Source organism: Marmota marmota, unplaced genomic scaffold (genome assembly GCF_001458135.2).
Source record: "Marmota marmota marmota unplaced genomic scaffold, marMar, whole genome shotgun sequence".
NCBI lineage: Eukaryota > Metazoa > Chordata > Mammalia > Rodentia > Sciuridae > Marmota > Marmota marmota.
In genome coordinates, this window is record NW_025999869.1 from 25,611,794 (window position 1) to 25,626,286 (window position 14,493).

At 54.3% G+C, this 14,493-nt stretch overlaps 1 protein-coding gene and 1 long non-coding RNA gene across 5 annotated transcripts in view; one reads left to right on the forward strand and one right to left on the reverse strand.

The window, feature by feature from the left end:
• The window catches only part of LOC107148182, a 35,895-nt gene extending 35,463 nt beyond the window's left edge, over positions 1 to 432 (reverse strand). Inside the window, exon 1 of the long non-coding RNA XR_007340877.1 lies at positions 119 to 432. This is a non-coding gene — a long non-coding RNA (uncharacterized LOC107148182). The remainder of the gene's footprint in view (positions 1 to 118) is intronic.
• Positions 396 to 10,377, forward strand: N4bp3 (NEDD4 binding protein 3). 4 transcript variants are annotated; one of them, XM_048783840.1, is made up of 6 exons: positions 396 to 413; positions 548 to 773; positions 6,197 to 6,541; positions 6,822 to 7,343; positions 7,742 to 7,996; positions 8,170 to 10,377. In XM_048783840.1, the coding sequence occupies exons 3-6, from the start codon at positions 6,221 to 6,223 to the stop codon at positions 8,695 to 8,697; spliced, it is 1,626 nt and encodes a 541-aa protein (XP_048639797.1). In that variant the 5' UTR covers positions 396 to 413; positions 548 to 773; positions 6,197 to 6,220; the 3' UTR covers positions 8,698 to 10,377. The 4 variants fall into 4 exon arrangements, with proteins under 4 accessions (XP_048639797.1, XP_015348262.1, XP_048639803.1 ...); XM_048783846.1 differs by lacking the exon at positions 396 to 413 and adding an exon at positions 2,008 to 2,139 and having other exon boundaries at positions 531 to 773; XM_015492776.2 differs by lacking the exon at positions 396 to 413 and having other exon boundaries at positions 526 to 773.
• Positions 10,378 to 14,493: the final 4,116 nt, after the last annotated feature.

Below are 14,493 nucleotides of genomic sequence, written 5' to 3' on the forward strand. Positions count from 1 at the left end.
CCCCCCCCCCCCAGTGCCCAAATCAGCTGCTGAGAACTAGCTGAAGGCGTCGAGCAAATCTCTTTACCTTTCAGAGTACTACTTTGGCTCAGCCTCAAAAAATGAAAATAGTGCTTACCTGATAGGAGGCGGCAAGGATCAGAGAGGTGATGGACCCAACGAGCCTCTCCCGAAGCTGTTTAGTTCTGGCAAGAGAGAGAAAGGCGGGTGAGGACAGGAGGAACTGGAGGAGGAGGAGCGGGCGAGCTGGCCAGGAGACTTCTGGGGCCTCGGCGGTGCTTGAGGCTTCGAACCCACCGGGTCCGAGCCGGCGCGCCCAGAGGTAGCAGCCCAGCGGTGCACAGCAGCTAAGGGACCCTAGGCCCCAGCAGATCAGTACTGGTCTGTGCGCCCCGACTTGGGGCGGGGCTCAGGTTGGATTACCGGTGGGCGGGCGCTGTCCCCCCGTCCCCGCCCCCCACATCCGGGGGCCCGGGCCGGGGCCGGGGCTGGGCTCTGGGCTTGCTGCGCGCCAGTGAGTCAGGCCGGGTTTTCCCTCCTCCTCCAGGGCAGGCGAGAGAGTGCCGCCGATCGCGTCTCTTCCTCGCCAATCCGGCTCCGGCGCCTGTCCGCCCGCCCGCCGCCCGTGTTTTCTAGGTGCCTGCCTCACGGCAGCTCTGGCCCGACTCGCAGTCTCTGCTGGAATCGGCGCTTCGGAGGAGAGTTCAAATCCGCAAAGGAACTGCGGCGCACCCGGGCGCGGAGCGGCGGTCGGCGAGCGCTGCGCCAGCATGGTAAGTGGGGCGCGCTAGGGGCTGGAGGATGGACGCGCGGGGCAGGGAGAGTCGCCGAGTTGTCGCTTTTCGGGTGTCCTTGGCCACATTGCAACCCCTAGCTGGCCGAAGCTCCCGTCTGAAAAATGGGCGGGGATGGCAGCGTGCGGTGTGCGCCCAGGTGTCTTCAGCTCCTGGGCGCCGGGTTGCGCTGGAGAGGCAGGCGGCAGGTTACGCTCTTCTCTGCAACCCCTGTAAACGCGCTTTTCTTGGAACATCGCCCAGGACCCCTGCGCCACCGCTGGGTGGGGCAGGCGCCCTTGGCGAAGAAGTCTGACCTCGGCCTCCGCCCCCTTGCCCAGCGACTCTCGTCAGGCCCCAGGAAGCAGGAGGAAAGGGGAGCGTCCCCCCACCTCGCCTCCTAGGTAGCTCGAGGACTTCCAGTGGTTCTGGGGATTCCTTGCCTTCTCCACTGCCTTCCCGGGGACAGTTCTGTGGGGGATGTCAACCTCCTCTTCTCCGCCTTCCCCTCTCACCCGCCCCGCCCCCAGTATTCCTCCTTTCTCCCCCTAGTCCCTTGCCCGGTCCCGGCGACAGCTGCGGACTTGAGGATAGGGAACATTCCTGGGTCTTGGCGATTTGGACACTGTACCATTCCGGGCCAGAGCCTTTGATCAAAGCGAGGGCCAGTCTAGGACGAGGTGGAAATTAGGGCTCTAGATATATCCGGAAGGAGAACTGAGACACCCTTACCCCCAGCCCATAGGAAGAGATTGGGCCTGGCCGTCCTGGGGCAGGAGCAGAGGCAGGAGACCATTCTGAGCTCTGTGAGCACCCTCTTTCCAGTGCCCTCCCAGGCAGGACTCCTTTGCCTACTGGCTGCGTGTGGGTGTGTTAAGTGCGAGACTGAATGAATGCCGCCAGCCGGCTCCCGCCACCGCCTCCAGCAGCTTCCAGAGCTTAGAGTCCTCATGCCAGCCACACTTCCACTATTTCTTCCTGACCCTCAGGGCCAGGTAGGAGGGATCCCAGGCCAAGGGGACTTCCATCCAAACTAGCCTGGTGGCAGATGCCCTTGGGAGAAACAGGCGGGGGGGGGGGGGAGGGGGCTGGGCAGTCTACATAATACAGCAATGTCCATAGAAGGTGACCGACCCTTGGCTGAGACAGCCTGATGCAGTACAGAAGGCTTTGCCCAGAGAGTTGAGATTGCCTCTCACTGTGGGATTTTGGGCAATTAATTTCCTCTTTCTAGGCTGTAAAGTCCAGATAGGGTCATCACTGCCCTGCCTGCCTCTACTAGCTGTTGTGAAGATGACATGAGATAACAAAGTGGAAGGGCTGAGAAAAACTGTAGTGTGCTGTGCACCTGTGAATGACTGCACAGGTTAGTTGCTTGCAGAGGTCAGCTGCCAGGCTGCGCCTTTTCAAGTGTCTCATGGGGATTGAGTATGCCAGCCTCTCCCATTCCCTCTCCAGGCCCCATCACACACTGCCCCCTCTTTTGGAGCTGGGACATTCCAGTCTCATTCCTTTGGGGCAGCTGCAGACACACCCCTCAGCCTGGCTGATCCTCCAGCAGGTGGTGGGACCCTCCCCTGGGGCCAGGGCTCTGGAAGGCCTAACCCAAGCCAAAGCTGGCAGGACTCACCCATATGGGGGTTGGGATGTGCATGGAAGAATCTGGAAGCCTGTGCACTTTCTCCTATGCAGCTGATCATGACCTTGGACACATTATTTCCCCTTCTGGGCCTCAGTTTCCTCTTCCGAAGTGAGGGATGTCAATACTCCCCTCCTATGTGCATTTCGAAGAAGGGATAGTCCTCAGGGTCTGGAGCTGGAATGTCCCACTGCATGTCCTCTCTTCCTTTGCTTGGTGGCCAGGGCAGCACTGTTCTACCAAGGGTTGGTTCGAAAGAGCTGTGCCTCTATGTTCAGGGCTGTCCATGCCATCTGCTAATCTTGGGGGTAAAGTGGGAGGGGAACAGGAGTGAAAAGTCCCTTCTGGAGCCATCTGGGGCCTGTGAAAGATGTCCCTCTAATGACCTAGCCTAAACCCAGCCAGTGGATGGTGGTGGATTTTTAGCTCTGTGCAGAGATCTGGGCAGGCACAGAAGCCTAGTCACTTCTGCTCTCTTGTCTTTCTGTGCCTAAGTCCCAGGGAGACTGCATGGTACTTGCTGTCTCTCCCGCCCTCCTCTTTCACCAAATCCTCTCCAGCCCCGCCTCACAGCCCTGACCTGAGCAGACATTCCCCCGGGGTTCCAAGCAACGCCAGGGAGGAATGTCTGTGTGTTTGGGGGAGGGTGTGGAGGTGGGATGGATCCTTTAGGAAAAGGGATTGCTCCTAGATTGAGACCTAGGCAGAATGGAGCCTTCTTCTTCTTTTTTTTTTTTTTTTTAAGAGAGAGAGAGAATTTTAATATTTATTTTTTAGTTTTCAGCAGACACAACATCTTTGTTTGTATGTGGTGCTGAGGATCGAACCTGGGCCGCACGCACGCCAGGCGAGCGCACTACCGCTTGAGCCACATCCCCAGCCCATGAATGGAGCCTTCTTGAAGCAAGGGATTCAACCCTGCTGTGGAAGCTGAGAATATAGCTAGAGACGTTACCCAGGAGGGGTGGACAGTGGAGGGTGGGGGCTTAAGGAAAGACAAAGGGAAGGGCACTCTTTGTGCCCTTCAATCCCTGTACTGCTTCTAATAGCTGGCCTCACACTCCCCATTCAGCATCAGCACACGAACATGTGCGTACACATTCCTAGCCAGGTGCGGGGAGGATCCCTCAGTCTTCATGCTGGGGTGTTCCTCTGTTATGTCTGTGTCCTTGAAGGTGCTCAGTGCTATGTGGTGACCTTGTGCATGATACTATGGCTGTCCTGTGTCCTGTACCATAGGTTTCTCCATGCTGAGTGGGGACATTGTGTTCCCTGTGTGTTCATAGGCATTGTTATGGTCCATGGCTACAGCTGCTCCCCTGTACTTGAGACCCTTGCTGGGACCCATAGTGTCAGCGTGTCAGTTATTTATCCCTGAGGACAGAAGTGAGCATTGCCAGGGGAAGGCTTGGTGGTATGGGTTTGGGGTGAGGTGGGTGTATTTGGCTTCACTGCCAATATCCCAATCCCCTAGTCACATGGGGACTTAACAATTTGTTCACAAGCTCCTTTCACTTCCATTTGACATTGACTGTCATGGTAACCCTAGCAGGAAGGCAGGGCAAGATGTGGAAACTGAGGCATGTCAAAGGGAGATGTATTGGTGCCTAGGGTCCCACAGAGAGAGAAAAGGAGGGGCAGCTGGAGATCAGCTTCTTTGCTGTCCTCTCTCTGAGGAGTGACAGATCAGTGCACCTTTAAATAGAGTACTGTCTTTCTGGGCAGAGGTGTTGTAGCAAGGGGCTGTCAGGTAGGGAGGCAAGATGACTCACTTTCAGTTCTTTTGGCTGTGGGTGACATTCTGGGTCCCCAGTAGACATTAGGTAGTCATGGAGTTGGAATCTCAGGCATCCTCACCCCAGTAGCTCTGTGACCTTGGACAAGTTACTTCACTTTTCTGAGCTCCAGGGACCTTAACTTTAGAAAAGGACATTAACTATGTCACAGGAAGTGCCTTATCACTGAAGGAGCCCAGCACCTGTGATTCCTTAGCTGGATGAATCTCCTGGGGCTGGGGTGTACTGACTCAGTCTTATCCCCCACCTCAGGGCTGGGGTCTGGGAGAAGAAGACTGAGAAGATTATTTTTGCCCAGGGTGTGGTTGAGAGCTGTAGAGTGGGGGTAGGGGACAGGGCCCACCCTCCTTCTCCCTCTCAGAGAGCTTTGTCTTCCACAAACACAAAACCTGGAAATGGTTAAGGAAGATGGAGCCTCCTAAGGACCATTGTTTTGGGGTGGGAGTGGGTGTCCCGGAAGTATATTGGATGGGTGGTGGGGGACTTTCAGCTGCAGCCTGCCTGCTGGGCATCTGTTCTGGAATGGGAGAAGGGACAATGGGGTAGGAGGCAGAAAAGGAGGCATTCACACAAGTCATTTGTATCTGCGTTAGGGTGGGCATTGGGCTGAGCACATGTTCCATTGGGGACCCTAGGTACCCACCCATTTCACCTTCCAGTGTGTCAGGCCCAGCACAGGTGGGAATAAGCCTGGTCACTTGGCAATGTTTGTGTGTGACTAAGCTCTGCTTCAGCCAGCCTGTGTTGACCCTGGCTGCGGGCCAGGCCCTGGACAGGGTGCTTTGTCATGTTATCTCACCCTATCCTTCCAGCATCCCTCTGTGATAAGAGCTATCATTGCCATTGTACATATGCATGAAGCCAAGGCTTATAGAGGTTAGGGGCATGGCCAAGGTCACACACCAATTGGTTCTGCTCTGGGTCAGGATATGAAACCTGTTTGGCCTTGTGGTGGGTTTTGGTGTAATAGCAGCAGCACAACACGCATAGCAGGGGTCCAGCCGCCCCTTCCCTCTGCCTCCCACCACTGCCCAGACCTGAACACCTGTTCCGGAAAACTCAACCATTGTTCCTCCCTTAGGCTCTTCCTGTTAGTATCGTCATCCTTCCTCCCTGTGGGCCCTTCCTGTTTGTATCCCTCCCACTGTAGCCCCCGACCCCACCCATGCCAGATGTTTCCCTGAGGGAGCTCTGACCCTTTACTGGAAGAGAGGCTGGACAGGTTATCTCAAGGGAAGGAGAAGAAATAGAGTCCATCTGGGGCTGGGAGTGGTGGTGCACGCCTGTAATCCCAGCAGCTTGTAAAGCTGAGACAGGAGGATTGCGGGTTCAAAGCCAGCCTCAGCAAAAGCAAGATGCCAGGCAACTTAGTGAGACCCTGTTTTTAAATAAAATACAAAATAGGGCTGGGGATGTGGCTCATTGGTTGAGTGCTCCTGAGTTCAATCCCCAGTGCTCCACCTGCCCCCCCACCGCCAAAAAAAAAGAGTTCATCTGGGAATTGGAAGGAATAGAGAGCCATTCTGGACTGGTTCACTATGCTTCCTCCCCATTCAACAAATTTGGTCGGGACCTTGGCAGGAGAGTTAGCAAGGTCAGGGTCAGACAGCCTGAGTCCATCCTCTATTAGCTCTTTGCTGGCATGGTCTCGAGAGGTGGGCCCTTGTCCTACTGCTTGAGGTCTTCCTCCCACCATACCCACTTATCATGCTTCCACATTGCACACAGGACTCTAGCTGGAGCTGTCCCTTTGGTGTTCCAACTGAATGTTAGATGAGCAGGAGGCTTTGGGACCTGTATCCCTTTCTCTTGCCAGTTTGGGAGTCATGTCCTGTCATTGTCTCTGATTCCTACCCACATCTGCCTCTCTTGGGCCTGGGCAGGTAGAAGAGCTGGCAGATGACAAGTGCCTGGTTTTAGGGAATCTGGGGATTTGGGCAGTGAGTGCTCACCTGCCCCTAATGGAACCTCCTGATTCCCCAAAGCAGCTGCCCGTGCCCTGTTGAAACTTCATGGCCACAGCCCCAGGCCCTGCTGGCATTGCCATGGGCAGCGTGGGCAGCCTGTTGGAACGTCAGGACTTTTCCCCTGAAGAGCTTCGGGCAGCACTTGCTGGGTCTCGAGGTTCTCGCCAACCTGATGGACTCCTCCGGAAAGGTTTGGGCCAGCGTGAGCTCCTTAGCTATCTGCACCTCCCCAAGAAGGATGGCAAGACCACCAAGCGGGCACCTCGGAATGAGCCTGCTGACTATGCTACCCTCTACTACCGGGAACATCCTCGGGCTGGTGACTTCAGCAAGACTTCACTGCCTGAGCGGGGTCGCTTTGATAAGGTGTGTCTCTGCTGATGTCCTTTATGTGGCACAGGGAAGTTGGAGATGGGCAGCTTGGGGCCTCCTTGGAGACCCAGTTGCTGGGATGGGATGAAGGTTGGATGGGCTAAGATGTGGAAAGCCTGCCGTAGACTGGCTTGAGCCTTGGTTAATTCCTCCTGGTGGCATGTGCCCCATGTTCTCACAGAGGATTCCCAGGGGCTACAGGAGCATCAGGAGGGTAGAGCAGAGTTTACTATACTCACAGACCTCCCTCACACCTGCCCTCTCTTTTTGGCAGTGCCGCATCCGCCCATCAGTGTTCAAGCCTACAGCAGGTACCGGGAAAGGCTTCCTCTCCATGCAGAGCCTGGCTGCCCACAAGGGTCAGAAGCTATGGCGCAGCAATGGTAGTCTGCACACGCTGGCCTGCCACCCACCCCTGAGTCCAGGGCCCAGGGCCAGCCAGGCTCGTGCACAACTGCTGCATGCCCTCAGCCTAGATGAGGGTGGCCCTGAGCCTGAGCCCAGCTTGTCTGATTCCTCCAGTGGGGGCAGTTTTGGCCGCAGTCCTGGCACAGGTCCCAGCCCCTTCAGCTCCTCCTTAGGCCACATTAACCACCTTGGGGGCTCCCTGGACCGGGCCTCGAGGAGTCCCAAGGAGGCTGGGCCATTGGCTGTGCTGAGCTGCCTGCCTGAGCCACCGCCCCCCTACGAATTCTCCTGCTCCACTGCAGAGGAGGTGGTAGCCCTGCTGCCTGAGACCTGTGAGGATCTCAAGAGGGACCTTGGAGATCAGGATGGCTCCAACCCCTTCACACAGGTGAGTGAGCCCCATCCTAGGGTCCTATTCTGTCCCTTGGCATTGGTGTATGAGCCAGACTGAGGGACCCCAGATGGTTCACCCACATGTCTCTGGGAAACACTGGGTGTGGTAGCATACACCTGTAGTCCCAGGTACTTGGGGGGATGAGGCAAGAGGATCTGGAGTTCAGGGCCAGCCTGCGTGGCCAAAACAGTAAGACCCTGTCTCAAAAAAAGAGGGAGTGGAGATGTCTTGGCTTCTGTCTTCTAATAACTGCCCAAGGAGTTATTGGTGGAGGAAGTGTTAGGGTGGTGGTGAGCTATGGGAGCACAGGTGGATTGCATCCAAGGGGCGGAGCCTTGTGGAAATCTAGGCATGGTTGGTCAGCCCTTCTGTGAACATCTTTCTCGTGACAGGTGCTAGAGGAGCGCCAGCGGTTGTGGTTATCTGAGTTGAAGCGCTTGTACGTGGAGCGGCTGCATGAGGTGGCTCAGAAAGCTGAGCGCAGCGAGCGCAACCTCCAGCTGCAGTTGTTCATGGCTCAGCAGGAACAGCGACGGCTGCGCAAGGAGCTCCGGGCTCAACAGGGCCTGACCTCTGAGCCTCGGCCCCCAGGTCCAGTTCCAGAGGCCGACTCCAGCAGCCGACCAGAGGAGGAAGCCCGATGGGAGGTGAGAGACTGCCAGGGACTCAGAAACACCCATCCCCACTGCCCTGGTCCCATTCTCCATTTCACCTCCCTCAACCAGCTCCCCACACCTTGGAGCATCTGGGTCTTCAAGGAGGCCCCAAGCTACTTTGCTTGGCCCTTGTTCATCCTGTGTTCCCCCCCCCCATCTCCCAGGTGTGCCAGAAGACCGCAGAGATTAGTCTCTTGAAGCAGCAACTGCGGGAAGCCCAGGCAGAGCTGGCACAGAAACTGGCTGAGATATTTAGTCTGAAGACGCAACTTCGGGGCTTCCGGGCACAAGCCCAGGCTCAGGACGCAGAGCTGGCCAGGTTGCGTGAGACTGTGCGCAGTTTACAGGAACAGGCTCCTCGGGAGGAAGCCTCAGGCAGCTGTGAAACCGATGACTGCAAGAGCAGAGGGCTGCTGGGGGAGGCAGGAGGTAGTGAGGCTGGAGGTGGTGCTGAACAGCTGCGTGCAGAGCTACTGCAAGAACGGCTCCGGGGCCAGGAGCAGGCACTGCGTTTTGAGCAGGAACGGAGGACTTGGCAGGAAGAGAAGGAGCGGGTGCTGCGCTACCAGCGGGAGATCCAGGGGGGCTACATGGACATGTACCGTCGCAATCAGGCACTGGAGCAGGAGCTGCGGGCACTACGGGAGCCCCCCACGCCCTGGAGTCCTCGACTTGAGTCCTCCAAAATCTGAGGCCAGCAGAGCAAGCTGACAGCAGATGCACTGTCCAAGATGCCCTGAGACAGCTGACCCCTCCTTTCACTGGTCTGGGGCAGAATGTGCAGAGGCCGACCCAGGGATGGGAGGCCCCCAAGAGGAAGGATCCAGGGGTGGGCGATGGGCAGGATAAGGTGCTGGCTACAGAGCCAGGGCTAGACCCTTCTGGCAGAGAAGCACCCAGGCAGGGCCCAGCCCTGCTCCCTGGAGTGGGTGTGGCCCAATGAAGGAGATGAGAGAATCCAGAGGCACTGATAGGGAAGGGCAGGTGTAAGGGAGGGTGGCTAGAGAGCTGGGCTGAGGCCTTCCTTAATGGAAGGAGGCTGGGATGGAAACATTGGCCTCCTCCAGAATAAAACCACCTTTTCTTTGAGGAGGCCCTGGGTGATATATTGAGCCTGCCCTTACCAGAGTCCAGTTTTATGGATAGTCAGGGTTGGGAGTTGACCTGGCCTGTAGCTCCTTTCATGGTCATGGTCATTGGGAGGTGTGCCCTGTGCCTGTCTGTGAAGCTGCTGATCATATGTGTTGGAGAGTGGAGGAATCCTATTTCCTTGCTCCAGTACCACACAGTTCCTTAGCTGCTGTGTGGGTTGAAATTCCTTTCTTCAGCACCAGTGGATTTTTCAGAAGGAACAATACTAGGGAACTACAAAAAAACAAAAGGGCGATTCAAAAGGCATTTCAAGGATATGAAATGTTCCTTTTGGTGGAAAGTCTGGGCCCTGGTTGCCCAGGCCTCTGCTGGATTGGGGCCAGCCTAAGACAGCATCCTGTGGGGGCATCCAAAAGCTCCTGTGAGCTCTACCTCTTCTGGAGCCCACCTCCTATCTTTCTGTCCAGCTGTGGTGTGCCTCTCTCTTCATGGGTGGGTGAGGGGGGAAGTTTAGGAAGGTGCAGAGAATCTTGGCAGGGAAAGCTTGTGGGTTATTTGGTAAAGGATCTTACCGGAAGGAATGGAACATTTCCCCATAAGCAATGGAAGGCTATTGGGTATTTTTAGGTAGGAGTGAGATTTGATCTAATTTGTATTCTGGAAAGCTCTTTCTTGAAGAAGCAGCCCCACACTTCCCACCTCTGTTCTTTACCTGGCCTTGGAACTGTCAGTCCTCTTGCACTCCTGCTGATGGTCTCAGGTTCTAGAAAACCCACAGCTACCCCAGTCCCTCAGCAGTCTTGGGACTTTGCTCCCCTCCAGGTGGTGACCTGGTGCAAGTGGAGTCTTCCCTATCTTTTGAGAGAAGCTCAGCTTATTACACATATATCATTGGAGCGGCTATATGCATCTAGTGCTTACTGTTTCTCTGGTTGGACCCTTGAGCTTGGGGCCACAGGGTGAATTTGATGTGCTTCCTGCTTAAGGGTAGCTAGCACACAGTCATCTGCCCTCCAATCCTTGTTCATGTAGGGCCACTCAGGGAACCTCTTAGAAGTACTCCATGTAGCCAGACATGGTGGTGTACACCTCTAATCCCGGCGGCTCAGAAGGGTGAGGCAAGAGGATCACAAGTTCAAAGCCAACTGTGGCAACTTGGTGAGGCCCTAAGCTGTCTCAAAAAATAAAAGGGCTGGGGATGTGGCTTAGTGATTAAGCACACTTGGGTTCAAATCACAGTACTCCTCCTGCCCCCAAATAAAAAGTATTTCATGTAGAAACCCAGGCTGCTCCCTTTGGCTGACCCTTGGTCTTCCCAGGCTATTCCTGACATGCCCCCCATCAGGCCCAGTAGGTGGATCCTGGTTGTAGAGTTTGCTGGAGTGTGGACTACATCCCAGCCTCCTTGGGAATTGTGGCACATGAGTTGATGGGCCTCGCCTTTTTTGGGGCCATGAGTGTAGCGTGTGACTTGTCCGGGGGTGCTGTGTTTATGGCCCTGTGAATGGCAGATGTGTTTGTGGGTGGTGGGTGTGCCCAAGGAGGTGTGTTTGGGGCACCTGGCCTCCAAAAACCAGCTCCTGAATTGGAGGCTGGGAAAGCTGGTTCCTGGCTCTCCCTGCCAGGAATCAGCTTCACCGGCCAGGCCTGGGTCAATCCTGTGTCCAGGATGGAGCCCTGAGCCTAACTAAGACCCATTTAAGTTCACTCCTGAGCTCAAGTCTAATGCCTGAGGAGGGAAAGGTGAAGTATCTGGGTTAGGCATGCCAGTCCCCCCAGATCTTAGGGTATTCCTATTTCATAGGCCCCTCTAAACCCAGATCTCTGGGCCAATGGACCCCTTGAGGTTTTCCCACTTCCTGGACCTGCATGCTGGCTTGAAGCCTAGATTACTTCCTCCCTGTGTCCAGGAGCTGGTTAGGCTGGGTGCCCACGTGTCCCAGAGTGGCTGGGGCCCACCTTTTGGTATACCAGCTCTGCAGAACAGCTCTCCACCCAGTAATTAGGGAGCTGGGCCGGCCAGTACAGCCAGCGGGGAGTGGGTGGGCGGTACCAAAACTTGGCAGCAGTGCCAGAAACCAAGGCCAGGCCCAGAAGAAGGGGGAGGGTGCCGGAGAGCTAAAGCTGGGGTGTCTCAAAACCAGATACCGGTTAGTTCATCCGTGCTGGGCAAACCAGTTCCCTGGTCCCCGGGCAGGCTGAGTGGCCCTAGGGCCAGCTGATCACAAGTGTCACTGTCACTATCATTGTCACTGTTGTGGCTACTGCTTTGGGGAAGCCCCTCCCTTCTACTTCTGGCTGGGCCCTCAGCTGCTCTCAGGCTCAGCTTTCCCCTGGAATCCCCTTCCCCAGCACATCTGACCCAGGCAGCCAGATCTGCACTGTGCTCTCTGCCTCAGATCCTCACTTAAGTATTACACTTTCTAGCAGCTCTCTGGGCCCCTAACCCCTCACGGAAGGTCTCTGACTCTGGTCTCCAGGATCACTGATAGCAATGCCCCTTCCAACCTCAGTGAACTCCACAGTTTGACTTAGCCCTCTGGATGTTCTACCTCATTCTGCAGGTGATCCTGGACTGAAAGACTTGCAAGGAGGGACAGACACAGGGAGGGGAGGCAGGGCACCATTTTGGAGCTACCTGGAGGGTGGAAGAAAGAAGTGAGGGTTTGAGTAAGTTCTGGACCTGGCCAGGGAGGCAGAGAATCAGCTGTCTTCCTGGGCTGCCTCCTGGTGTCCGTCATTGCACACAGAAGGCAGGAAGTGCTCAGGTCTTGCTTTCTCAAGGAAGTCCTTCCTGGACTACCCACCTCCTCTGCAGTGCTTACACGTCCATATGTCTCTCCATCAGCTCTTTGCAAGCTGCTATATTTCTTGGTTTTTCTCTGTCTCCAATGAGCTGAGGGTATTGCCAGAGCAGATCAGTGTCTTCCATTCCTCCCCCCCAAGCCCATTCTGGTTCCAGCCCCAAAAGGCACTTGGAGAGATGTAGAAGCAGGGTGACCAGAGCCCTCCCCTGAGTAGGAAGGCTTTGAGGTGAGAAAGTGGGGAAGATAGGGAAGGCTCTAACTCTGAGCTAATTGTTGATACATACCTGTTCTGTGCCAAGTCTATGTCAAGCATGGGGTTCCAGAGCTAGTTACTATTCATTCTATAGGGGTGTTTGAGGGCCTCCCTCTGGGCCAGATGTCATTCTCAGGCGAGTAAGCCATACTAACAAAGTTCCCTGCCCTTTGACACTTGTGTGTAGAGGAGGGAGACAGTGTGTGTCCATACTGTTGAAGGTCGTTCCAGATAGTGACCAGGTCCAGACAGGAGATGAAGAAGACAGAGGAGAATTGAGCTCAGATACACTGACACAGGACAACAGGGGCCTCCATGTCATCAAACAAGTGAGCCGAACATGGAAAAAGGGAGCATGAAAATACATTTCTCTGAGACTGGAGGGATGTAGATTTTAGGGAACATTTTTGCAAAGAGGGTGCAGGCCTCTGTAGGCGATGACATAGGACATATGGAAGTTTGGGGCAGGTTCCAGAGAGGGTCTTGTGTGGAATTTTAGGAGGGGAACAAGGAGAATGGGAAGCAAAGCAGATCCTGGTCAGTCTGGTAAGCTGGTGCAGGATTCCCTGAGCAGTCAAAGGAAAGGGCTAAAACCAGGACCAGTTTTCTGTGTGTAAGACCTGTGCAGCACCCAGGGCCCCTACAGTTGGTGTTATGCTCTGCTGTTGCCATCTTGAACTTCTTAAGAATGTTTGAACAAAAGGCCTCACATTTTCATTTTGCTCTGTGTCCTGCAAACTAGGTAGGTGGTTCTCGCTTGAATTTAGGACTTGCAAGGAGGGACAGATCAGGGAGAGAAGACAAGGCACTGTTTTGGAGCCACCTGGAGGGTAGAAGGAAGAGGTGAGGACTTAGGTGGGTCTGGAGTCTGGCTGGGGAGGCCAGAAAGGCAGCTATGGCTCCCCTTGGTTGGGCTTGGTTATTCCTGGATTTCATAGTGGAGCCAAAGGCAGTGGCTGCATCGCCCACCACTGCCCAACCTCCACCAGCCATAGGAGATCCCGTCTTTTTTTTATCTCTGCCTTCTAGGACTAAGTGCAAAGAAAGCTGCATTTCCAAGTGTGCATGTTCTACACCCCTCTATACTCCCCCTCCTGTGCTGGGGAATGAACCCAGGGCTTCACACATGCTAGGCAAGTACTTTGCCACTGAGTTACACCCCCAACCTACTAAGGTATAATTTGCACACAGGAAAATTCTTCCTTTTTAGGGTACAGTTTGGAGAGTTTTGACAAATGCAGAGTTGTATAAACAACCATATAATCAAGACATAGAATTATTACATCACCCCTCAAAATTCTCTTTTCTGCTCCTTTGTGGTCAATTTCTCCCCTACCTCCAGCCCCTGGTAACTACTGAACTGCTTTGTCAATAACTTTTTTTTTTTTTCTTTTTGTGAGAGATGCTTAAGCCCACCTATCTAATATATGGTATCAGAACAAAGTAGCAAGAAAAACAATAGGATATTGGTATAAAAATAAATAGGATGAGGAACCAGAAATAGATTCCATTTTGTAGAAAAAAATATGATAAAGAGATTGCAAAGGAGAGAGTAAGGAAGGAATATTTAATAGGGAGCCCTGGGTTAACTACAAAATTGTGTGTGGGGGGGCTGGGGATGTGGCTCAAGTGGTAGCGCGCTCGCCTGGCGTGCGTGCGGCCCGGGTTCGATCCTCAGCACCACATACAAACAAAGATGTTGTGTCCGCCTAAAAAACTAAAAATAAATAAATAAGTAAATATTAAAAAAAAAAAATTGTGTGTGGGGATCATACTTCGCAACATCCCTTTTGAGATAAAATGGACATTGGGTTATTATTTTATGAGTTAAATTTTAAAAATCAAATCCTAGGAAATTGGCAGAAAGCTCAACAAACTATTGCTGAATTAATGGAGAGGAGCTAGTGAAGCAACTTGTTTGGAAGCAACCCCATCCCCTCAACAAAAACCAAATATATACAACCCCAATGAGAAAAGAATGATAAAATCAACTTTGCAGTAAAAGTTGGTGCACAGTGAAATTAACAAGTCTGAACACAAGGAAAATCACATATTGGGGAAGACAAGACAGCAAAGGTTAAACCGCCTGATGTAAGCGGTGTTTTCAAGGTTCTTCCCAACTTTGCCCACACCCCGCTCTGTAGGGAAGGCGGCCAGGGCTCCAGAGAAGAAGTAGGGAAGCCCAGGGGCGGTCTCCAAAGCCTGTGAGGTCCTGTCGGCTCCTGCTCAGCTTAGAGGCCCCCTGGCCTCCTTGGCCCCAAGCACGGTTCATTCAACTCTTCGCCCCCGCCGCTTCCGCGTGTGGGGCCAGGACCACCCAGGATCCGAGTGAGTGC